The sequence below is a fragment of the Phodopus roborovskii genome, unplaced genomic scaffold (genome assembly GCF_943737965.1).
Source record: "Phodopus roborovskii unplaced genomic scaffold, PHOROB, whole genome shotgun sequence".
In the NCBI taxonomy this organism is placed as follows: Eukaryota; Metazoa; Chordata; class Mammalia; order Rodentia; family Cricetidae; genus Phodopus; species Phodopus roborovskii.
The window spans coordinates 6,744,992-6,772,145 of NW_026126448.1; the positions used below are offsets into that span (position 1 = coordinate 6,744,992).

At 37.5% G+C, this 27,154-nt stretch overlaps 2 protein-coding genes across 9 annotated transcripts in view; one reads left to right on the forward strand and one right to left on the reverse strand.

Moving 5' to 3' along the window:
• The window catches only part of Mast2 (microtubule associated serine/threonine kinase 2), a 142,409-nt gene that overhangs the window by 95,452 nt on the left and 19,803 nt on the right, over positions 1-27,154 (reverse strand). For 6 of the 8 annotated variants that reach the window (XM_051188524.1, XM_051188523.1, XM_051188521.1 and 3 more), the window contains exons 3-4: positions 26,079-26,221; positions 6,555-6,586 (exon numbers count right to left, since the gene is read on the reverse strand). In XM_051188524.1, the coding sequence (XP_051044481.1) occupies positions 6,555-6,586; positions 26,079-26,221 (175 nt within the window). Of the gene's footprint in view, positions 1-6,554; positions 6,587-11,164; positions 11,231-26,078; positions 26,222-27,154 lie in introns of those variants that run through there. The other 2 variants (XM_051188527.1, XM_051188525.1) reach the window with 1 other exon arrangement.
• LOC127225201 (28S ribosomal protein S14, mitochondrial) lies at positions 1,561-2,052 on the forward strand. The gene has a single exon (XM_051188528.1). The coding sequence runs from the start codon at positions 1,574-1,576 to the stop codon at positions 1,958-1,960; it is 387 nt and encodes a 128-aa protein (XP_051044485.1). The 5' UTR covers positions 1,561-1,573; the 3' UTR covers positions 1,961-2,052.

Here is a 27,154-nt window from a genome sequence, read left to right on the forward strand (position 1 = left end):
AGAAAGGCTATATGTTGAGAAAACATTTTTCTATTTGATTGTAGTCTTTTATTGCATTTAAACTAGTTCTTATAACTAACAAGTTACCTATAACTGATGGCAATACAAAATATTTTGTCTATCTACATGCAAATAAATTCTGTAAAGATCCAGTTACTTCCTGTTTTCCACAGAAAACCCCAGTTTGCAAAGATTTGATAAAATCTTTTCTTTAATCCATGTAAACCATACTTCTTTGAACTGTTACATCTGTCTGCTTACCTTACTAATAGTTTAAAATAATTAACATGTTTTTTAAAAACAGTATTTTTATTCATATTTTACTTATATCTATCAAGTAATTCGATTTAAAGTACACATTTTAGGGTTCTAACTTTACTGGTTTTTGTTGTTGTTGTTATTGTTGTTTTTTTGTTTGTTTGTTTGATACAGAGTTTCTCTGTGTAGCTTTTTGGAGCACGTCCTGGAACTCACTTTGTAGACCAGGCTGGCCCTATCGCACAGAGATCCACCTGCCTCTGCCTCCTGAGTGCTGGGATTAAAGGCATGTGTCACCACCACCCAGCCTTTTCTAGCTTCTTTACTGAAAATGCTAAGCAGTACTTTTGCCTGTGACTAAACACTGCCTTAAAAGCCCTGTCCAGTTCTATGTAAAGAAATAAAAATAAAAAAAATAAAAAAGGTTCCATGAAGCTTCGATTATCTGAGGAAATGACCAGGCATAGAGATAAGGTAGTCATTCACTTCAATTCATATAAGAAAATCAAAGTGCAGAAATTACAGTTCCTACTTAAAGCTACTTCACCTCAAGGTAGGAAGAAGCAGGAATAAGGGTCACAGGCAGAAAATGTTAAATGGGAGTGATAGCTGTAGTGGGATATTCCCTTTGGCTCCTTCTATGGCACTGACCACGCCCATTGGGGGTGGAGCCAGGGGCAGAGGTGACCTGTGGAACTAGGTTTGAGGAGCTGGGGAAAGCTCTCTTGCTGGAAGGACACAGAGAGGAGAGCATCCGGTGGAATCTGCTGGTGTTCATCTGTCTAGGTTGTAAGTTATTTCTCCCTGAATAAACATCTATTCGGCCTATTTGTTTATCCTGATCCTTATTAAACTGCAATAGACAGCCTCATTTCTTTTAAAATAATTAAATCTAGTACTAGGGTTATTATATCAAAAAGAAGAGGGAAAGACCTTTTTCTGATTATTATTAACTTAAAATGCTTGGAGTAGCTTAACTTTCTTTGCTAATGTTTAAGATACTTTGTTTTAAAAATAGAGTATCTCTATCAGTAAAATTATATCTCTCCTTTTCTTTCTTCCCTAAAACTTTCTTCACTTGTTGGGCTTTGATTTCATTTAAGAGTGTGAGTGTGTGTGTGTGTGTGTGTGTGTGTGTGTGTGTGTGTGTGTGTGTGTTGGAGGTGACTGCCTTTACCTAAATGAGCAATCTTGCTAACTCAGTTTCATTTAATATTAAGAAATGGAAAATCTCAGAGAGCTTCCAAATAAAGAAAAAAGGGGAAAAGAATGACATATAAAAAATAACCATATACGGGCTGGCGAGGCAGACAACATGGTGGCGTCCTTGATGGGCTCGCTGCTGCGGACTTTCCGGCAGGCAGTTCCTCCATCAACATCAAGTCAAGTTCGAGGTTATTATGTAGACTGGAAAATGTTGCGTGATGTGAAGAGACGAAAAATTGCTTATGAATATGCAGATGAGAGACTTCGGATCAATTCGCTCAGAAAGAATACCATTTTGCCAAAAGACCTTCAGGAAATAGCTAGTGAAGAAATTGCTGCCCTTCCACGGGATAGCTGTCCTGTGAGAATCAGAAATCGGTGTGTTATGACATCCCGTCCACGTGGTGTAATCCGTCGTTGGAGGCTTAGTCGAATTGTGTTCCGCCACTTAGCTGACCATAGACTACTTTCTGGAGTTCAGCGAGCAATGTGGTAAATCAGCTTCAGAACCTACTCAGCTGCCCAAGAAGTCAATTCTGGCTAAAAGATCAAACCCTAGTTTTTATAGGGTCTAGTTTGTTTAATCTACATGATACTGTCTACAGTTAAATTGTTTTTAGGTTTTTAAATGAAGAAATGCAATATACATATTACTCCCATACTGGTTTAAGAGAGGAATAAAAATATTTTCTGTGGGAGAATGGTGTTTTCCTTCAAGTTTGATGTTTAGTAAAATAACTTGTTTTTTAATAGTGGTTTGACAAAACAGTTATAGATGTCCATCTAATTGACTAGTTGCCTTTCTATGGCATTGTACCCATCAGCTTGCTTCCCTGGCCTGCAGTTACTCTCACTTTTGGAATAACAATAGAGGAAGAGTTAAAGAGGGTATCTTAGATCATGTTTAGTGTTAACTTTGTGTGATGGTGAATAAAAGGACTGCTAACTTAAAAAAAAAAAATAACCATATACATACATACATGCTGAAAAGCCACCATTTCTCCTGCATAATCACTCAAGACATCCCTTCAACTGACTCCTAGTGGGGATCCTGACTTCACCAGCTTTGAGAAGATTCAGGATACATGGGAAATAAAACCAACTGTAAAACTGAGTTTAAATAGAGGGGCTAAGAGAGGTGGTCAGTGGTTAAGAGCACTGGCTCCTATTCCAAAGAACCCAGATTCTGTTCCTAGCTTCAACAACTCTAGTTTCAGTGAGATCTGAAATCGTCTTCTGGCCTCCTTTTTGGCACTTCATTTCAGAGAATAGGAAACTAAGATTTAATTAAAAATGAAGTCATCTATCTAAGTTTATAAAGTCTATTCTGTGATAGAGTCAAGACTGAATCCCAGTTCTGACTTGTAGCCAGAGTTCCTTTACATTAAACTCTACTAAGCTTTTGTAGGAGGAGGAGGAGAAGGAGAAGGAGGAGGAGGAGGAGAAGCAAACAAAACATCATTCAGGAACAAGTTAAATACAAAAGTACTAATACAAGTAAAATACTCAAATAATAGTGACAAGACTACCTGTTTCACACAATAAAATATACAGAAGTATATTGGGGACATGGAGACAAGTGGATTGAGGTCAGTGGGGTAAACAACAGAGAGTGGGGCAGGCCAAGCATGCTCATGTCACCCACAGGTGGCAAAAGCCCTCAAAACAAGGTTTTCAAATACAAACAAAAAGAGGAGGAGGAGAAAATTTGAAGAGCCAAAAGCCAAGGCCATGGGGGAGGACACCTAGGTCACAAACAGAATTAAGAAATCTGGCAATAAGTTGTTCCTTGTGATGGTGACCCTCTTCCATTCCTACTTAAACACACAGATTCTCTGCCATTAACATCTTTTACCACCTACAGGTGGAATGAGGTGTTGCCATGGAGCTTGTTGTACATTTTAATAAACTTTTGTTTAAAAAAAAAAAATAAGAAACTGGTTGCTATCTATAGTTCTCATTCAGTCACTCCTACCTCAACTCCTCAACTGTGAATAGTAGGCCAGAGCCTACTATTCCATCTTTGTTATAATCTGACTTCTGTATCACCTTGAATTGAAACAATTCATTTAAATGGCAGGGGAGGAAAGGCATATGATGCAGTGTATGGGGGGGGGGGAATAGACAGACAGACAGACAGACAGACAGACACACACACACACACACACACACACACACACAGGCCAACAAATGGTTCAAAAGGTAAAGAAAGGCATTTGCATTGACCCTAATAACCTCAGTTCAAGCCTTAGATAGAGAAAATGGGTTCCTGCTAGTTGACTTCTGATTGCACATATATGGTAGCATAAGCATGTTCATCCACACATACACTAAATCTCTTTAGCATACTTAATAAACAAACAATACTATTGTACCCACCTCATATACATAAATAGCTCATGTTTTCATAAGGAAAAGTTTCAAAGCCATTGTTTTAATAGTCACCAATGTGTTCTCACAGGTGTGTATGTACAGGCACGCATGTTTGTGTGTGAATACACGTATGTCACAACAAGTGTGAAGGTCAAGAGGGCAACCTCCAGTGTTTGACACTGTCTCTCTGTTGCTTACCTGTACCTGCTCAGCTAGCTAGTCCTTATTTTTTTAGGGATTCTCTTACCTTCACCTCCCATCTCCCAATAAGAACACTGAGATACATATATGTGGTACCAAGCCACCTTTAGGTGAGTTTGGGGGATTTGGTCCAGGTCCTCCTGCTTGTACATCAAGCATACTGTCCACTAAGACATATACTCAGCCTGGTGTTTTCCAAATTTTGACCCTTACTCAGTCAATGGCCATTAGAAACACAGCAGGATAACTAATATTCAACAGGCTGACCTACCACATGAGTCATAGGGGAGCTCCACCTGGCAAGGCTATGGAGTCAATGGCTGTGAAAATCAGTTGTTCCTGTCTGTAATTTCTCTCATGAGTCACTTCATCTCTTCCCTAAGAATAGCTTTGGGTGTTTCCAAAGCTTGAGTGCATTTATATCATGAAAATATTCCATCTTCTGAGTATATTAATCTGTGGGAAGTCAGGAGGATGACTTTTCATTTGGCTGTATAACCTTGATATATAGAATATATTTCTGGGAGCCTTAAATTCTCAAAAAGGCCCCAGAGAAAGGAATTCCTTCCTTGTCACTCAGGCATCAACAGTAAAGAATTTCCACTGCTTACCCTGAGGCTAGAAGCAGCAGCCTCTGGATTTTACACTACATACCCTTAGTTTTTCCCATTGATAGAGTGCTGAGATGTTCCCTTTAATCAACTAACATTTGACAAAAATGCTAATGCAGACCAAATGCCACCTGTTTTCCTTCCACAGCTTATGCAGCTTGCATCTTACAATGGGGCTTACATAATCAAAGCAACTTTGGAAGAAAGCAGAAGAAATGTTTGGAGAGCGAGTATCAATGCTGTGCTTTCTTCCCCTTTTTTTCTACGCTTATCAACTACAAACTTCTAGCTTACCTGGCCACACAAATGTAGTTTTACGTACTAACATCCCTTTTCCCTTCATTGAAATCATAGCCCCTTACTCCATTAACCCTTTTTCCTGCCTCCTAAGTTTTTGCCTGACGTTTACAAGTCACATCCCCTCGGAGACATCAGGTGCCCGCTTTGTCATATCCTTGAACTTGCCAGAGAATTGCTAATTGTGTTTGTGTGAGTATATAAACTAGAAACCTTGTGGGATCTGGGAGAATTCTGGAAGAATAAAGAGACACATTGAGAAAAATACGTGTATGAACTGATTCATTCATCCTCAGATACCCTTAGCAATATTCCATGCTTGCTTAGCATCCTGGGAGGACACCAGGGCTGGAACTTGGAGGTTCTTGATATTAGTCAATTATAGAAGATGTTGGTATGAGTGTAAATTAGGAAAAGGTGAATCAAGTAACAACCGACAGGCCTTAGATTGGAAATTCTAATTCAGTAAATTCATATTCTACCTTTTCTTCCTCTGTATTGCCAGAAATGGAACCTCATGCATGAGATTCAAACAAGCTAAGCACATACTCTGCTGCCACCGAGTTACTACTTCTCAAACACTAATTTATGCTTTTTAATACATATTCCACAGATCCTAATTAGCCAAATCAGCAATGAGTCCCCAAACATTCTTAGGAAAAAAAGTACGCAAACAACACATAAGAAATTAAAATCCAAGGACAAAGACTACTTTCCAATTTCCACTAACCTTGAATCCAGAATAAAATAAAGAATAATAATAAACAGGAACCTGTTTTAATCTACTCTCTAAATGTGGCAACCTTTGCTTCAACTTATCAGAAGAACCATACTCTGTGGTGATATCTTGTTTGTACAAATAAAGCATGACTTAAGATCAGAGGGTGGAGCTTGCCACTAGCTAGCTAACAGATAGACAGGAACTCGGTCTCTTTTTAGTGGGAGGTTATCGAGATAAAAGGTGGCTGTGGCTTGCTCCTATATCTCTCTGATCTTTCAGCTTTTACCCTGACATCTGACTCTAGGCTTTTATTATTAAGACCTATTAGAACTTGTGCTACAATTCACCATAACTGTGTTGTGGAATACAGACACAAAGAATTTCAGATTAATTCTCTAACATTGTTAGTTTAGTAAGTCTACTAAAAGTAAATCCCAAAATAAGAATATAATTGTGATGGATATGTGATAGCACCTCTACCAAACTGTTAGGCAAAATTTGGGCCAGAAAAGTGGACTAAGGACAAAGAGGTTACTGAGGAAAAAAGTTTTTGACCTAATGGGAAGCATAGCAGTAAACAAGATTTTGCACATAAGCATACACGATGTCTGTATTCCACGTGTGTGCTTGAGTGTGCCTGTTGCCTGTGAAGGTCAGAAGAGGGCATCATATATCCCTTGGAATGGAGTTATGGGCGTCTGTAAGACATCATGTGGGTCCTGGGAACGGAACACAGGAAATGAGCCATCTATCTTTCCAGCACCCCCCAAAATAAGACTCTTGAGTGAGATTTCTACAATGGATACTAACAATAGGTTCTTAAGGACAGTTCCCAATCAGGAGATCATCATAGAAAAAAATCATAATGGTAAGAACCATCTACTTACAAGCTGCCTCTCCTTGGAAGGCTCAATTCCTTCTGAAAAACAAAACACATCAATAAGTTAGACAAAAGAAAAGTGCCCATCTGAATCCTATGAACCTGCCTAAATGGCCTAAGAAATGTATAGCATCATCTTAATAATAGCACACTAATGCTTCAATGTAGTAGTCTCTTCCTTTGCCTCTAAATTTGATGAAAGTTGGGCATGGTGGTGGAAGACTTTAACCCTAGCACTCAGAAGGCATAGACATGCAGATCTCTCTGAGTACCAAGCCAGCCAGATCTATACTCCAATGTCTATTGTCCCTCACTGCAGCTGTTTCAAAAGCAGCAAAAGAAGATGAAAGTCAGGTTTTACCATAAGACCTACATCTGAACCACTTTTCATGCTTAACAGTCAACCCCTATACCAGATGCAGGCTCCTCTAGAAAAGCTGCTCACATGCAATCTTCAGGCATCTTTTTACAACTAAATGTATAGATGTGCAGTATATGAATTTTTTCATTCCCTTCTTTTTTGCAGCACAGAGAATTCCAGCCCAAGAATAAGGCCATCACAGAGTAATAAAGCCAAGTTGTGATTCTTCCAACTAGTGTCTTCTTTCACATAAATCATTAAATAAACCAGTGTATGTATACTCTAGTATTTGTTATCACTATTTTGTAACAAAATTATTACTCTACTTTTTTAAAATTTCTTTTACTTTCAAAACAGCTGATCTGATAAAGGCCAATAGGAAAGCAAGATAAGTGGGACGAGGAGGATTGAAGGAAGTAGTAGGGAGGAGATCCAAGATGGAAGACAGAGAGAAAAGAACGCCAGTCCCTCTCTCCAGTAAGATGAGACCACGTGCAAGTACTTAGATTAATAGAAATGGGTTAATAATTAAGACAGAGCTAGCTGATAAGAAACGAGTAACTGACCAACAGTGCTTTCATTAACCAATAAGAGAAATATATTTACAGAATGAATCTCCCATCACGTAGACCATCCCCATCCCAAGACCAGTACATGAGGTTAACTATTGAGCCATCTCTCTAATCTCTATGCTTAGTTTTGGGGGTTTTGTTTGTTTGGATTGATTTGGTTTTGTTGATACAGGGTCTCACTATGTAGCGCTGGCTGTTCTGGAACTAACTATGTAGACAAGGCTAGCCTCAAAACTCACAGAGATGTGCCTGCCTCAGCCTCCAAAGTGATGAGACTAAAGATGTATACTACTATGCTCAGTTTTTGTTTGTTTATTAAACTGTCTTCTTTAAAGTTACTGCAGTTTTCTCCCAGAAGTTAGTAATCACTTAGTTGTGTCGTTTGTTTGTTTTGAGACATAGTCTCCCTTATGTAGCCCTGGATGGCCTCAAACTCACAGAAATACCAAATGCAAGGACCAAAGACTTGTGCGCCACTAACTACATCACAACATCAGGCCATTCTCATCAACTGTACAAATTAACATCTTTATATTACTGCTTTATAATACCATTGTATATAATGGTATTGTATATAATGGTATTATATACAACACATCTTTACTTCTATCAAAACATTTCATAGTGTTTCTTTGTAAAGGTTATTTTTTTAATATGGGGAAATTCTATTGTTAGTAATAGTAATGTGTCTTCTATGTATTTTTTAAATGGCTACTACTAGTATACTAGAATATTATTTTTTGATCTTGTGTCTGATAACTTTCTTTAGCTGTTTAAGACCAATCTCTGCCTAAAATTTATTTCATAGCTGAGGCTGGCCATAAACTCTTGTTTTTTTCTGCCGCCACCTCTCCAGTGTTGGCATTACAGACTTGTGTCACCAGACCTTTCCTAAATATCCCATTTTCTTTCTGAGGAAATATATGTATCCCAGAATGATCTCAAAGTCATTATATAGCTAACACAATTTAGACATGTGGCATCACTTCCTGATTACAGGCACAAGAAATCACACCTCGTTTATATGTACTGGGATACATACTGGGATTCAACCCAGGGACACATCCATGCCTGGAAGGATGAATGTGTGCGTGCGTGCGTGTGTGTGTGTGTGTGTGTGTACGTGTGTGTGTGTGTGTGTACCTTCATATAATGTAACCAAGACCTAAACTTTTTAAGTTAGTAATTTTTAGTTAATTCCTTAAGCATTTCCAGCAAACAACAATCTCAATGCATCTATTAGAATTTTTTTCTTTTTAATCAATATTTATGCAGTTTTATTTTTCACTTATTACACTGTCTAGAACTTTTTAAACTTAGTAACAATAATAAGGAAGCTATTCTTTACTTCACCGTTGTGCTCACTCATGTATTCAGCAAATGTGGCTTTGTACTTGGTCTATTCTCATCACTGGCTATAGAATGGCAAACTATCACATAAGGTCCCTTCTCTTGGGGAAACAATTACTGTATTGCTTCTTCCAAGAAACCTCATAAAGGAAGTTGGTAGGATGAAATCAGCTTTTACCTTGGCCGATTTTCTGAAAAAAAACTTTTAGGTAGTCCAACTTATTTCACAAAATTACTATCAGTGAGTACTTACTTAACTAGGTACACAATTACCTTTGGTATGCTTAGGCACACAAACCTAAAACTTGCTTGGAAAGTTTTATTTCTTTGAATAACTGAACAATCTAAAGTGCTGCTTTTCAAACACTGTCGCTATTTCAAAATTTGTCAGTGCAGTCTTCTAGAAAATAAACCTTAAGGTAATTATAATAAAGAACATACAGCTATTAAAAACAAAACAAAACAAATGCACCCTCCAGCTATGTAATCTGACAGTTTGGTACTCTCACTAGACAAAAATAGATTCAAAAGAAAGGGCTTCAATAAACAAAGTAGCAGATCCTAGAGAATGCCTTAGTCAGTAGAGAAAATAAAACAAAACACTAAAATTTACCACCAGAGGAATAGGATTCCATTTATAAATATCACCAACTAATGAGAAATACATATATATTAGGAAATATAATTAAGCATCTTTATGAAACCAATCATTTTTAATTAGCAGTTATACTTGCCTATACACTACTACTTATGAGGGAGTCTTCTGAATACTTCTTAAATGTATTTCAGAATTTCCCTGAGACATCAACTGACAAATCACTGAATCAACTGTTGCAGGAGACAATAAAGCCCACAGGGGTTTGTGGTGAGTTTTGAATGGGACAACTGCTGAAGAACTCCATGGGTGTTCCTCATGGCTTTTGAGTGTTTTCAATACACAAATATTAATAAGATGCACTATCCTGAGGCTGGAGAGATGGCTCAGTGGTTAAGAACACTTATTGCTCCATCAGAGGAATACTGGCACTCCATCTGGTGGCTCACAAATGCTAGTTCTGTGGTATCTGATGCCTGCCCCCACCACAATCTCTCTCTCACACACACACACACAAATACACACACACACACACACACACACACACACACACACTGAATAAAAAGTATAATCATAACAGAACTACAAATACCATTTGTTTCAACTTATTTTAAGTTTAATAATCCTATCCTACACACATTCTTTCTGAACACACTAAGAAATCAAAATAAAATTAATTCACAGGGATTAAGAGGACCCAATGGGAAATGGGATGGGAGGGGGTGAGGGGTGGGGAGAAGGGAGGGACAGGGAATTGGGATCCATATGTAAAATAAGAAAACAATAATAATAAAAAACAAAAAGAGGACCCAATGTGCTTTGGGAGGGTGGAGGATAGCTTTACAAATGTCAAATAAGACAAACTAAATACTGTTTTTCACAACTAGATCATTGTAAGTTGGTTAACTAGCTAGAATTTATACTGGAACTGTTATTGTGACAACTGGCAAAAACAATCAGTGATGAGCTAGCTGGCTTGTTCTTTACAAATAAGAATAGGGCAAGATGATCTGATTTATATCGTATGATAAACATCACCAAATTTGAAAGAATTTGACAGGTTATTTTAATGCTAAAGGTATTCATTAAAATTCAATTTAAAGTTCTCTACTAGTCTCTATATTTCCTCTCATTCTTAAATACCTTATTTGCCTTTTCATGTACCAAACATTTAGGAACTGAGGAAGATGGAGGATGGATGGACAGACAGATAGATAGACAGATAGACAGACAGACAGACATAGACAGGCAGATATAAATGGATGGCATATATGCACAGCAATGTTACACACACGCATGACTTCATTATGAGGTAGAAACAAGTATGATGGTCAGAAACAGAATGTTTACATATCTAATATTGAAAATTAGGTTTGTATCCAACATAAGTTTGATTTGATTGATCTAATCATTTAATTCAATTCATGTAAGTCTAAGCAGCATTTTCTATCAAAACTAATAATAGATAAGCAAGGTGTGGTAACACCCTGCAATACTAGCTATTTAGGAGGCTTGGGAAAGGAGAATCACTTGAGCTCTGGAGTTGGAAACCAACCCTGAGCAATACAGCTCTATTTTCTAAAGAAAACAGAGTATCAAGGTCTTAACAAAAATCCTCTAGTCTGAAGTATATATAATGACACACCCCTTCCTTGCATGCACTGAATAAAATTGCAACAATCTAATACATCTTCAAAAGGTGCTAATAGTATTTTTTAAAAAGGCTTTCTTTGACTCACCTGTAACCCTCTCCTTCTCAGAATACTGGAATCATCCATAGCAAAGATCAGACAAAAAAAAAAAAAAAAAAAAAAAAGCCACTCCCCAGACACCAACAACTACTAGCGCCTACTTACTGCTGGATAAAGAGGTACAGCCCATTCAGCACAGCAGGCTATGTCCAGTAACCCACCGCACTGCTAATCCAGCCAGCATCAGGACACAATTACCTATTACTAAGAAATACAGAAAGCTCTCAGTAGAATCAAAGCAAAAACAGAGAAAATATTTGACATTTGCTTTCCTTTTCCATACATAGGTTCCTTTGTCTGAAACTATCGTAAATACCAAGAAAAGAACAAAGATCCCAGGAAAAGAAATTCCAGTCTTTGCTATGCAGACTTCCCTGATTATTAAAAAGGCTTGGCAAACAAAACAAGAGTCTCCACCTACAGCTACTATGCTTATAAAATCCGTGTCACGTTTTCCTTTCCAAAAATAAAACTGCTCCACATCCATTTCTTAAGGCAAACAATTCTTCAAAACCAAAAAACAAAAACAAAACAAACAAACAAAGAAAAAAAAAACCCACGTATTATTCTGCTGCCTGTTTTCAGGCTCAAACTCATGCGAAAACCAGTTATTGTTTTGGCTAAGTCGGCAAAATTCCTTTCATCCTTTGTACAGACAAAGCAAATGTCAGATTCTTTCGATACTGTCACAGGCTCTTTTGTTTCTGTATCGCTACATACACAGATCTTCTTTTGGACAGTCCTGAAGCCTCTTTCTCTACCCCCCCCCGGCCCCGCCCCCAAGCCCACATCATTGCTAAGGTTGGTCTTACTGCTCTTTTATGTCCCTGTAAGAAGAAAGTACACATGTTGTGAGTTCTGAGCACGGATGAATTCATTCATCTATTCATCGCAGACAGTGCTGCCACAGGAAATGCTCCCCGTTCCTCCAGATGTCTAAAAGGACACAGCAAGCAAAAGCTTAGCTTTACCCAAGCTATAATAAGCTCAGAATTCTTTCTTTGGTCTCTGCCTGCCAAACTTAAAGTAGGACTTCTGCCAAGTTTTAGGATGTCTATTCCTTAAATCATGGATCAAAATATTTTTTAAGATTTCAAGAGCAAAAAGGTTAGCTCTTATGATAAGATTGTGTCACGTAAATATTCCTAAGTGTTTAAAATTTCTAGCATTGTAGGGATTGTTAAAATCCTAGTAGACAATGGAAAATTCAAGCAACCTGGTGATTTTTCTAATAAATCACAGGAAAATTCGTGGAAGTGGAACTACATAATCAAGATGATTATTATCTCTTAATTTACAACCATTGTTCTTCAAACTACAGTACACATTGCAAAAACTATTAACCCCACAAAGTTCAGGAATTAACCCAAATTTACTACTTTGACTGAGAAAGCTATGTACAGAACACCTGAATCAGCCTTTCATGATCTCTAAGGAGTAAATACAGCAATAGCTATAGGGCAGATTCAATCTGTATCCCACAAGAGGAAAAGCTCCCCTCCTATAGCTATGACAGCTGCAACCAAGCCTGGGGCTTAAAGGAAGTTCTATTTAAAAGATCTTTTTCTGGTCCTCTTATACACTGACTATGGAAACAAGAGTTAGCCTCACTGCTGAAAGCAGCATAGAAAACAAGATGCATCTCTCTTTCATTCATCAAAAAAATTAAAATCCTTTAACACAACCAGTGTAGTTGTTCATTGTGAAAGCTAATAAATCCAACCTCCTTCTTCTACTTCTTTAAACAACCAGATTATATCTAGGGGGAAAACAAACAAGACCTGAGCAGACAGCTGATTTGCATAAGGTATGCAACATGGTACATTACTATCTACAAAGTCACAGACTTTTAAAGCCATAGAATCTATCAAACTTTACTAGCCAAAACATATGTGAGCAGAAATCAAAGATTTCATTCAAGACCAATTTGTAGAAATATTTTTAAAGTACATTCTGATAAGATGTTCAGATAAAAGATTCAAAACTTCTTTCTATTCCTTTACTAAGGGCTCACTTATTATGCTAACTCCTGAGACAGGGATGAAAAGATTATAACAACCAATTACTTTTGAATATATTCAAGAAAAGCCCAAATCCACATGAAGCCAAAGAGAAGTAAGTTATGACCTAACACAAATTCTGTATCAGGTACAAAACAAAGTGTATAGTGGTTAAGAAGAGTCAGTTCATTACACTGGGAAAGCAGCAAGAAAGACTTCCAAGGAAAATGTCATCTGGTTACTGAAATTAATGTTTCAGAAATATCACTGCTTGCTTATAACAGGACTTCATACATAAGCGTGTACAGAATTGAAAACCTTTCAACTGGGCATGGTGGCACAAACTTTTAATCCCTGCTCTCAGAAGGCAGAGGCAGGTAGAACTCTGTGAGTTTGGGAATAGCAAGTCTACAAGCAAACCAGAACAATAGTGAAACCCTGTTTTTGTTAAAAAAAAAAAAAAAAAAAAAAAAAAAGCTAAGTAACAACTCCTTTCCTTGGTATTCAGAGTCCCCACAATTTACAAAAGAGCAGATTTTTATCTCCATCCCTCCCCTGTAACTTAGTCTTCCACTCAGAAAGAATAATATATTAATTTCTGAACATATTCCTCCTCAAATACTTTCTGAGTTTGTTGTGAAGGGCCATTGAAATGATAAATACCATTTTTTTTTTTTAAGTAAAAGAAAGTTCTTCTTTGAGATTTATCATATATTTATGTTTGTGTGCCTGTATGAGTTATGGGAATGTTTGTGTAGGTGCCCATAGAAGCCAAGGGTATCAAATACCCTGAAATTTACAGTTACAGGTTTGCTGCCATATGGGTACTGGAAACGAAACCCAGGTCTTCTTCAGTAGGAACAAATAAGACTTTTAACCAATAAACAATCTCTCCGGCTTTTTTGTTTGTTTTTGGTTTTGGTGTTTTTAAACATGTATTTATTTATGGTGAAGGGATAAGCATGCAGTTGGCTGAATAGATTATCTCCTCCTACCATGTAGGTTCCAGGGATTAAATTCAGATCATTGTTAGACTTGACAGTAAGCACCTCTACTTACTGAGTCATCTCATTGGTGCTTCTTAAACTTTTTGAGTATCTGATAGGCCAGAGTGCACACTCTGTATTAAATTTCCTCTATAACTTGGATTCTCTACAATCTAACATTTGATTAAAGTTTATTTTTTCAAAACTTTGCAACCTCCTAATAAATATTCAGTATTAAAATAGTATTTGTATTTATAGTATATTTATAGTATTTACTACTGAGTAACTATAAGAAACTGAAGATGAGTTATCAGAGAAGTAGAAGAAACCCAAGACCGAATGCTATGAAAAAAAGCATAGTCAACAGTAAAACAAGATGCATAGAGGCCCACTGCCAAAGAAGTTCCCTTGAATGTATAGTTTTAGAAGCTGCTGGTATCTTTTTAATAGTTTAGGGGGTAGGTGCATGGGTGGTAGGAGTCAAAGTCCAGAAACAAAAGGCTGTACAGTGAGTATGAGATGAGAAAATTAAGAGAGTAAATAGAAATATTTAGACAGTTGAACTGATTTTTTAAACTTATTAATTAACCTATTATTTTATGTGTATGAGTATTTTGACTGCAGGTAATATGTGCCCCCACCTGCATGCCAAAAGAGGCTAGAAGACAGAGATGGATCCCCTAAAACTGGAGTTACAGACAGTTTTAAGCCACCATGTGGGTTATGGGAACAGAACCCAAGTCCTCTGGAAGAGGAGACAGTGCTAAGCCATTTCTCCAGCCCCTCCACTCAATTCACAACCATCTGTAACTCCAGTTCCAGGTGGTTCAATCTTTGTGAGTTCAAGGCTAGCCTGAGTTCTAGAACAGCCAGGGCTACACAGAGAAACTCTGTCTCAAAAAAAAAAAAAAAAAAAAAAAAAAAAAAAACTAAAACTATAAACAAAGGAGAGGAGCTGACAAAAGGACTGACTCAAAGAAATTGACCTCTAACCTCCACACAAAATCTACAGCTCATACAGACTTGAGGATATGCTAGCGCTCAAGCGCACTCTCTCCCTCCCTCTTCCCCCACACTCACACTCATTTACTCTCTGTGTAGCTCTGGCTGTCCTGAAACTCATCCTGTAGACCAGGCTGGCCTCAAACTCACAGAGATCCACCTATCTCTGCCTCCCAAGTGATGAGACTAAAGATGTACACCACCACCTCCTGGCTACCAACCTAAATTTGATCCCCAGAGGAAGAAGAGAACTAACTCCTATAAGTTGTCCTCTGACTACCACACAAACACTGTGCCATACACACATCCACATATATAAATAAATGAATGAATAAATAAAATGAAAAGTTTAAATCTATGCCTATATATCATTGGGATTGGAGAATATTTAATGCTTATTGACTGGTTTTGACATTGTACTGCTTGCTAAGTGACACCACTGGGAAATTGGAGTCACTGAATTCTCTATATTCTATTTTTTAAGGTTTGTTTAATTTTTATCTCTTGTTTACACGTGTGTCTGTGTGCATTTTGTGTGTGCAGGTGCCAAGAAGGCCAGAAGAGGGTTTTAGACACCCTGAAGCTGGAGCTACAGGCAGTAGAGCCACCTGATATGAATGCTGGGAACTGAACTCTTAACCACTAAGCTATCTCTCCAGTCCCTCAACTTTTTCTGCAACTTCCTGTAAGAGTGTAATTATTTCAAAATAAAATGTTAAATAAACAAATGTAAATTCATATTTCCTGTCTTCCTACAAATGCACTTTACTTTATCCTCTAATTTTCCATACACTAAAAGACCTTGTCTTGCTGAGTTTTAACCCTATTCAAAGAAAATCCTCAATATGGCTGGAGAATGAATGCCTGATCTGACTACTGAAGACCCTGCTCCTACATTTTATACCTCTCTGGTACTGGGATTTAAAGGTGTGTGATTCCAGGTGCTGAGATCACCTTTGTGTGACCTGTTTCTCTTTAGGACTGGATCTATCTTGTCTAGATCTGGGTGGTCTTGAACTCACAGAGATCCATCAACCTCTCATCTTAAATCCTAGGATTAAAGGTGGCACACACCTTTAAATACCAGAACTTTGGAGGCAAGAGGCAGGAGGATCTCTGTGAGTTTGAGGCCAGCCTAGTCTACAGAGCTAGTTCCAGGACAAGTTCCAAAACAATACAGAGAAACCCTGTCTCAAAAAACCAAAACAACAATAAACAACAACAACAAAACAGCCAAATTCACACAAAACCAAAAGGAAGTAGATTAAATCAACTTTGAAAAGGAACAAAGCTATCATATATTATGTAACATCTAGAACTTTAGTGCTCTAATAAATAATATCATACTGTCATCAACAGAGACAGAATGAAGTTATAGAAACAGGCTGAGAATCCATTTTTTTTTTTTTTAAGGTTTTATTTACTTACTAATGAATACAGTGTTCTGCCTGCATATATGCCTACACACCAGAAGAGGGCACCAGATCTCATTATAGATGGTTGTGAGCAACCATGTGGTTGTTAGGAATTGAACTCAGGACCTCTGGAAGAGCAGCAGGTACTCTTAACCTCTGAGCCATCTCTCCAGCCCCAAAATCCACCATTTTTAATTGAGGTGCAAAGTAAATCAGCAAAAAAAGGACAGTCCTGTGGCAGAAAGTAGCTCAATTGATATTGGATGCTTGCCTAGGCTGCATGAAGACCTGAGTTCTATCCAAAACATCACATAAAATGCAGTCTGTGATTCCAACACTTGGGAATAGATACAGGAGAATCAGGAATTCAAGATCACTCTCAGCTACATAATGAGTTTAGTCTACATGAGAGAGAACAGGCTGAAATGGTTGAAGGACAGAAAGCATAAGGGGGGAAAAAACAGTCATTTTAACAGTTTTACAACAAAAAATATCTACATTAAAAATACATATAAAACAAATCCATGCCTCCTATTATGTACAAAAATTAATTCAAAATAAGAAAACATAACAATACTGAAGAAAATAAAAGAGAATATTTCTAACATTTGATTAGGCAAAGACATTTTTGATAAATCAAAGCACAAACCCAGAAAGTATAAGAACTTATGTATTTAATTTGAAAATTGGAGAGGTGGTCTAGTTAAGAGAACTGGCTGCTCCTCAGTGAACCAGGTAATTTCAAACATACACACAACAGCTCACAACTATCTATAACTCCATTCTCAGAGGAATGAAACCTTCTTCTGTCCTTCAAGGGCACTGCACAATCATGGTACACATACATACATTAATGTAAAACACCCATACAGATTAAATTTTAAAAATAATAACAAAGGGAAAGCAATTTTTAAAGAAAGAAAACTATGAATTTCTATTCTTTAAAAGTCATTGTTAAGAGAAAAAAAGCAAGAAATGAAGAGACAGCTCGGGGGACTGGAGAGATGGCTCAGAGGTTAAGAGCACTGTATGCTCTTCCAGAGGTCCTGAGTTCAATTCCCAGTGCCCACATGGCAGATCACGTCTGTAATTTCAGTTCCGGGGGATCTGATATCCACATACATACATACATACATACATACATACATATATACATACATACACACATACATGCAGGCAAAACACCAATGCACATTGGATGTATGGATGGACAGACATGTCTGGGTGGTGGTGGTACATGCTTTTAATCCTAGAATTCAGGAAGCAGAGGCATACTGATCTCTGTTGAGTTCAAGGTCAGCTTGCCCTACAGAGTGAGTAGATACATACATATACATATACATATACATATACATATACATATACATATACATATACATATACATATAGTTGCCTAGACAAGACATACACAATAACATCAGCAATAAAAAGGAATCAATTATTTTTACCTCTAACAACTTGAAAAATCTCAAAAAGTATGCTAAATAAAAGAAGTCAGGTAAAAATAGTATATAGAATATAATTCCATTTATATGAAAGCCAATAGGAGCTAGGTGGTGGTGGTGGTGGTACACAACTTCAATCCCAGCATCCCAGAATTTGGGAGGCAGAGGCTGGTAGATCTTTGTGAGTTTGAGGCCAGCCTGGTCTATAGAGCTAGTTTCATGACAGCCAAGGCTACATAGAACGTGTGTGTGTGTGTGTGTGTGTGTGTGTGTGTACGTGTGTGTGTGTACACACACGTACACACACACGTACACACACACACACACATATATGGATAAATAAGTTTGAAAAGGTGGCCTTTTAAAAATCCATTAAAGTATGGTGGCATAATCCTAGTACTTGGGAGGCTAAAGCCAGTTTGTTCTACATAGCTGAATGGTTCCAGGCCAATTCTTTAGTTACATAGTAAGAAACTGTATAAAAATCTTTAGGGCAAAAAAAAAAAAAAAAAAAAAAAAAAGAGTAGGCCAGATGGTTCAGTGGGTAAAGAGCAATGTCATCAAACCTCATGACCTGAGTAGACCCACCTGGTAGAAAGAGAACCAAATTCCTGAAAGCTATCCCATGGATTTCCATGCCTGTTACAAACATCAGGAACGCACAAGCACACGCACACGCACACACACACGCGCGCACACACACACACACACACACACACACACACACACACACACACACCAAAACTTTAGAAGGAAAATGCTCTAAGGAATATCTTGGATTTTTTAAATTTTCTTTCAAATTCATAGCATTCATGTGACATAAAAATAATCTGAGGCAGGGTGGTTGGTAGAGCACACCTTTAATGCCAGCACTCAGGAGGCAGAGACAGATGGATCTGAGTTCAAGGCCATCCTGGTCTATAGAGCAAGTTCCAGGACAGCCAAAGATACACAGAGAAACCCTGTATTGAAAAACCAATATAATAATAATAGTAATAAATTAATAATAATCTGAAATTCTATTTAAATTAAAAATATAAAGCCTTAGACATGCCTCAATACCCATTAGGAATGACTATTAGAAAGACAAAGATTTAAAAAAAAAAAAAAGAAAGACAAAGATATACTCAACTTGGAACACTTACATTTTGCTGATAAAAATGTAAAATGCTATAACAAATCATAGTTATGTGATTTTTCAGGAAATTAAACGTAGAATTATCAAGCAATTCCATTCCTTGGTATCTACTCAAAACTCCTAAACCACATACAAATGCTCACTGCAGCACTATTTTAAAACAGCCAAAAAGTAGAGACAGTACAAAAGTCCATCAAGTGACGGACAACAAATAGATACACAAAATTTGATACCATAATCCTGCTCCCTTACTCTAAGAAGGTATGCTTCAAGACTTCCAGTAGATAACTAAGACTATAGATAGTACCAAAGCCTACACAGTATGTCTTTACCTTTTTGTTTTATTTCATTTTATATGTATGGTTATTTTGAATACATTAATGTCTATGTACCACCTTCTGCCGGTATCTACAGAAGAGGGTGTTAGACCCCCGTAACTGCAGTTACAGACAGCTGTGAGCTACCTTGTGGGTACTGGGAAGTGCACACGAATCCTCTGAAGAATAGTCAGTGCTCTTTTCACTGAGCCATCTCTCCAACCACTACCCTGTATTTCTCTATTAGTTAATATTCTGAGATCAGATAATGTATAAGGAAGAGATTTACTTGGCTCATTATTTGAAGAACTAAAAGTCCAAGATCAGGAGACACCACAATTTTAACCTCTAATGAGGTTAAATTTTTTTTATTTTTTATTAAATCACCGCAAACAGCATTACAATGGTCATGACAAAGGAAAAAAAAAGTGTGAAGAAGAAACAGACTTACTCTTTTTTGTAGTACTGTCTTTTAAAAATGTTTTTTTCCTCTTCCAAGGACAGTACTTAGAGATATTCAGAATCCCCCCTCCAGGGGCTTCCAGTATCTTACACACCTCTGTAGGCTTTCCTACAATATTGCTGCTAACAAAACTAGGCTATCTTTGAACCCCTGGTAATAGAATTGTTTACCTTTACACCAAGATTTGCAAAGCACCAAAATCCACTTGTGGTGTGTGCCCACTTCAAGGGATTCATTCTATAAAACCAAAGTCCTTATGAGATTATCTAAAACAAAGAAATCAAGAGGCCTAAGATGGTTCCATGTGTGCTGCTTCATGACCAGATCAAGCAGTCTTCCTTTACTGAGCAGCATAAAATCAATCCCTTGTGTTGAAGGCACAAGTAGAGGTAGAAAATAAACATGAAGCTTTTTTTAAGTAATAAAAAAAAGAAAATCAAGTCTATATCAAGAAAAATGTTTATACATGATAGAAGGACAATCTCTAGGAACCAGCTCTCTCCTTCCACCATGTGGGTCTGGGGTATGTCAGGTTTAGTATCAAAAAGCTTTATCCATCTGGTCAGGCCCCAGGCTCTCTTTCAAAACAAATTATCTACCCAGAAGGAACAAGAATCTTACAAGACCTACCTTAATCTTTCTGTGAGCAGCATTCCCCAAAAACCAATTGACATTCAACTAGATCCTACCTCAACATCACCACATTGAGAGCAAAACTTCTACTGTATGAACTCTTGGAGAACAAACTATAGTAACAGGCATATCTATGATAAAGTTTAAGGTATAAGGTTATATTAAAACAATTACAGTAATATATGTAGTAAAACTGCCATATAACTAACTGTTCTTGTGCTTTGGGCAGTTATTAATTAAAATCAGGATTACTTTAACATTAAGTATAGTGACACTAGGATGGTTGTTTGATAATGAAGATGGTTATTAAGATACAATCAGGTGAACAACATATATGGGTGAAGAAAGGAATGACTCACATCCTGGGAACAACTAGATAAGATGATACAAGCTTCCATCAATCTACTCAGAATATATGCAATTTAAAAAATTATAAATTATTTATTCCTGGAAATTTCCAGGATATATTTTTTAGACTGCTAAAACCTCTTGTAAATTAAAACCTTGGATAATAAAAGTAACTATAAACAGGAACAACCATATATCTACACAATGGAATCTTATTTACTCATAAAAGAGTAAATTTATATGTGTTACAATGGAAAAAAAACTCTTTAAAAGCTAACCATTAAGACATTATCTGACCTCCTTTGTCTGAAAATAATAAATCCCCACTTCAAAAAGAATTCTCCTTTATACCTTCATAAAGAAACTATAAAGTAATTTAAACAGGCAAACCTAGCTGGGTTTCCACAAACTATTAGCATCTGATAATAACCATTTCTATACCAATTCTCCACACTTCAAGCATGCCTACAAATCTCCATAAATAACCCTAAAAACCTAGAAGTTTACACAGCTTCTGAATGACTGAGAACATGAAGGCTTGGCTTATAGGCAGTCCAACAAGAATTCATTCATATGCCAATGGAGACGGTACACCCCAACTCACAAAAACACTTGGGACTCTTCCAAACCTAACCTTATATAATTTTTCAGCAGCTTGTTTATATCTGTCCTTAAAGTATCATTCATAATAAACTGGACAGTATATATTTCCCTGGATTCCAGCTAGCAAGTTAATCAAGCCTATTCAGACAATCATGAGAATGCGAATTTGTAGTCAGTCAGAAATTCCAGGGGTCCAGACGGCAAATGTCTGAAATGAAGGTACCTTCATTGTTGGGATTAAGCCTTCAAATGTGGGATCCTCAAATCGTCTAGGACGTTGGAATATATAGTAAGAAAAACTGAAATTGTTTTCCTTTAGTAAAATTACATTAATGAAAAAAATTAAAATAACACAGTTCCCAAAAGTATGTACATGTTGGGCAAGAGCTCTATATTGAAATTATATACCTAGTCCCACTGCAGGACATTGGAGGGGTGTTTGTTTTAACAAATATTCCTTACAAAATTTATCAAGAGGAATCCTTTATCGTCAAGGTGCCAAAGTGATGATTAAGAAAAGGAAAATAAAGTGACATCATGCCAGGATGGTCATGACATATTTAAGCAATCTTTTTATATGGAGCATCATACTTCAAGGAACTTTTATAAATCCAATCAGATATAACACATAGCTAACATACTTATCCTATAAGTTCTTTGCTCCTTTAATAACTATAAAATTATTACTAGATATACTCATGTAACTAGGAACACAATGGAAAGACATACTCCTAACAAATGATCATACCTGTAAAAAAGGCAATACTTTCTCAAAATAAGAAAGGGCTGGTGAGCCAGGCATTGGTGGCGCACGCCTTTAATCCCAGCACTTGTGAGGCAGAGGCAGGTGGATCTCTGTGAGTTCAAGGCCAGCCTGGTCTACAGAACTAGTTCCAGGACAGGCTCTAAAGCAATACACCGGGGGGGGGGAAGAAAGGGCTGGTGAAGATAGCTCAGGGTTAAGTAAAGGTGCTTTGCTGGCAAGCCTGATGATGACCAACATGATCCCCAAGATTAGAAAGAAAGAACCAGATCTCACAAGCTATCTAGGAATCTTGGGACTTCCATCCCATACATGTGTGGCGGCACATGCACACAGAGAGGGAGAGAGAGACAGGGAAAAAGCAAACACACAGTGTAATTTTGAAGATTACTCAAGAAAAAAAAAGAAAAGAAGTTAACATTATTTTACAGATAAGAAAATGAAGGCTCAAATAAGTTTAGTCTTCACTCAGATTCAAATAGCTAGTTATCAGACAGATCTTGATCTTCTAATTTCTCACCTAGAGGTCTTTCTATATATCTACTATATACCCTAGCTGACCTGGACTCATAGATATTGACCTGCCTCCACCACCACATGTTCTCTTATGAATCTTCAACACTAAATTTTAACAGTATGTATCTTTTTAGGGGCTGGGAGGAATGTCTATGCAGTCCTGGCTGTCCTGCAACTTACTGTAGACCCGGCTGGCATTGAACTCACAGACATTAATCTGTCTCTGCCTCCTGAGTACTGAGATTTAAAGCTTGTGCCACCACACCCATCTACAGTATATACTATTTAAAAAATAGTTATAATCTTGAGTAAAATGTTACCTTTTTATCCATTCCTAGGAAGAGATAAAGATATAAATATGGGATCTGATTAATAATATGTTCTGGGAATAACCAATTAGAATCATAGTTTCTACACACACATATAAAACCTCAACATGTCCATTTCATATTTGAAATATTAAATGAGAAGTCCAAATATCTTTCCATAAACATAATGTCAGTGGTTCTCAACCTTCCTAATTTTGCAACTCTTTAATACAGTAATTCCTCACTCATGTTGTGGTGACTCCCAAATCATAAAATTACTTTACTTTGTTGCTACTTCATAACTGTAATTTTGTTTCTGTTATAAATCATAATGTAACTATCTTATATGCAGGGATATTGGATGTGTGATCCCCCCACAAAGGGGTCATGACCCACAGGTTGAAAACCACTGCATTGTGTAGTTGGCCTAAAAATTAGAAGATTTGCTTCATTAAAGGCTTTTGCTTACCTGTTTTCCAGACTCCAATTAAGTCTAACCTTTGGCAAGTTACCTCCCAGATAATTAGAGTCAAAACAATTCTTGGTTGCTTTGAGTTTTTGTCTTGTTTTATTTTTCTTCTTTTGATTTTTGAGACAGGATTTTTTTGTGTAGTCCTGGCTGTCCTGAGCTCACTCTGTAGACCAAGCTGGCCTTGAACTCAGAGATCTGCTTGTCTCTGCCTCCTAAGTGCTGGGATCAAAGGTGTTCATCACCACCACCCAGTACTTTTAGTTCCTTTTTTAAGTTTAGGGATTTTATTTTGAGACAAAGTCTTCTGTATCCCAGCCTGTCCTCTTTAACTATAAAGTTAAAAAAGATCCTGAAGTTCTGATTCTCCTGTCTTCACCTCCTGAGTGCAGGAATACAAACATGTACTACAATATCAGATTTATGGATTGCCAGGGAGACAACCCAGGGCTTTGTGAATGCTAAATAAGGATTCTAGCAACTGAGATAGATCCCCAGCTACCTTTTAGTCACTTTAAAAATCATAACATACAATTTCTGTAAGTTTTACATTTTATTACTCTGACACTGGATGTTTATTCTACGTTGTCTTGTTATAATCTAAAAGCTCTCTAATGGCTGGGTTTTAGATTAGATTAGATAGATAGATAGATAGATAGACAGACAGACAGATAAATAGATAGATAATGACTCTAACAAATTCTCACTTAGATTTTTTTCAAATACATAACAGCCAGAGCAGGAGAAATATTAAATACATTTCAATATGCAGCAGGACTTTAATACAAACTAGTAAATGTGCCACCAAACATAAATATTCAACTGGAAATTTTTAAGCATTTGAATAAAAAAATCTAGCCTGAGGTTACAGTTGGTAAATAAACATGATAGAAAAGCACCAGAGAAAATTAAAGGCAGACTGCTAGGAGAAAATAATTAACTCTTCCCTTGAGACATCCACCAGGGACTGATTACAAAATCTCTCAGCAATATTAAAATCAGAGAACTGTTCAAATTCCTTCTATAAAATGCCACATATTATTAGGCTGGAGAGATGGCTCAGCAGTTAAGAACACTTGTAGTTCTTGTAGAGGACAACCTGTTGGTTCCCAGCACCAACATACTGATTTACAACCATCTATAATTCCAGATCCGGAAGATCCAAAGTCCCCTTTGACCTCCCCGAGCACCAGGCACACATGAGGTGCCATATCCACACATGCAGGCAAACATTTTCACACATAAAATAAAAACATCTAAAAGCTATACATTTACACATGATCTAACCACATCCCTCCATATACTTTAAATAAGCTCTAGATTACTTATAATGTCTACTATAATATCAAGGCTATGTAACTGCTTATTATTGTAGTTTGTAGAATGAAAACAAGAAATGTCTACAATGTTAAGAGCAGATAAGAACTGGCTGTGCCTACAACTCATCACTTCACACAAGTGGGTCTAGGGTAGCGTTCGGTACAGAGCAAATTCAAGTTTAACATCTGAAAACTTCCTGGATTTTTCTTAAATATTCTTTACCCTATTTTCAATTGGCAAGATTCAGAACTCATAAATTCAGAACTCATGAATTCAGAGAACTATCAAGTCAACATAAAAAAAAACTAATAGTAATTAAGTAAATAATGAGAATAAAAGTACTCAGTTTTAGCCAGATGGTGATGGTGGCACATGTCTTTAATCCCAGCACTCAGGAGGCAGAGGCATACAGATCTCTGTGAGTTTGAGACCAACCTGGTCTACAATATGAGCTCCAGGAGAGCCAGGGCTGTTACACAGAGAAACCCTGTCTCAAAACAAATGAAAAAAGTACTCAGTTTTTAAAATGGGCAAAGAATTCAGACACTTCTTCAAAGAAGATATACAATGTCCAATAAGCACATGAAAAGATGATCAACACTGTTAGTTATTACAATGAATAGCATCAAAGTAACAAAAACTACTTTCATCTGGATGAAAAGAAATGATAATGTAAAGAAACCAAAATTCTTCAAATGATTAAATACCATATAAGCAGTAATTCCATGCCTAAACGTACATGAACACACACACAGGAGGTGATATTTTAAGATCTACCAAAGCCTGCTACACTTGTTAGCCATAGAGGCCAGGCAGTGGTGATACACACCTTCAAACCCAGCACTTAGCAGACAGAGGCAGGAGGATTTCTGTAAGTTTAAGGCCAACATGATCTACAGGGGGAGTTCCAGAACAGCCAAGGCTACATAGAGAAACCCTATCTCCAAAAATCAAAAGAAAAGTTCAATCATACTCAATTATTTTCTCGATAAGAAGTAATCAGTACAAATTACAAAGTAAGAGATCAGAACATATTTAATAAAAATTTCAATCTTATTCACTTAGAGAAACTACTGAAATCCTAAAACTGAAAATAAAACACACATCAATGTGATAAATGAGGATCAAGCATTCACTCCTAAAGCAATCCCAAATCTTTACTAAATAATCACTTACCAAACCAGCAGTAAGGGAAGGTGCAGACTGCCCAAGCGATTGGTTTCTCATTCGTACCAGGTTTGACGCTTCTCCTGTAGACTGCCAAGTTACCTGCCCGACACTGCTGTGTACACTGCTGGACAAAGGGAGCAGCTGCTTACCTTCAAACACAAGGCAGAAAACATTCATGTAATTTTATTTTGACAAATGAATGAAAAAATACAAACACAATGATGTCAAGTGAACAAAAAATATTGACCCAAACCAAAAGAGGTTCTTCCTTATCCATGTTAGAATCTTACAGGGTAACTATACCAGTGATGAGACATGCAAGTAGGATACTGAACCAAATTAAGCATATTCAGTTCTCAGTAATATTCAACCACCATGCTAACCTCACACCTTAACACTTAGTCTAGCATTGTTAAGAGTTTTCTAAGTCCTTCTACTACCCTACTCAAGTGCAATGAGTGGTGCATAAATATTGTTCAAAACAAGCCTGAGCTAGGTGGTGGTGGTGGTGGTGTGGTGGTAGTGGTGATGGTGGTGTGGTGGTGGTGGTGGTGGTGGTGGTGGTGATGGTGGTGTGGTGGTGGTAGTGGTGTGGTGGTAGTATGGTGGTAGTGGTGTGGTGGTGGTGGAGTGGTGGTGGTGTGATGGTGTGGTGGGGTGGTGGTGGTGTGGTGGTGGTAGGGTGGTGATGGGGTGGTGTGGTGGTGTGGTGGTGGTGGTGGTGGTGGTGTGGTGGTGGTAGTGGTGTGGTGGTAGTGTGGTGGTAGTGGTGTGGTGGTGGTGTGGTGGTGGTAGGGTGGTGGTGGGGTGGTGGTGGGGTGGTGGGGTGGTGGGGTGGTGGTGGTGTGGTGGTGTGGTGGTGGGGTGGTGGGGTGGTGGTGTGGTGGTGGTGTGGTGGTGCAGCATACCTTTAATCCCAGTACTGGAAACAGAGGCAGGCAGATCTCTGAGTTGAGGCCAGTCTGGACAGAGAGTTCCAGGAAGAAGAAGGGAAAAGAGGGGAAACCTGAGCCTTGTGATTTCAGAAGGCAAATACTAAATCTAAACTGTTCTCACCAGATTCCATGTGCTCAATGTAGGTT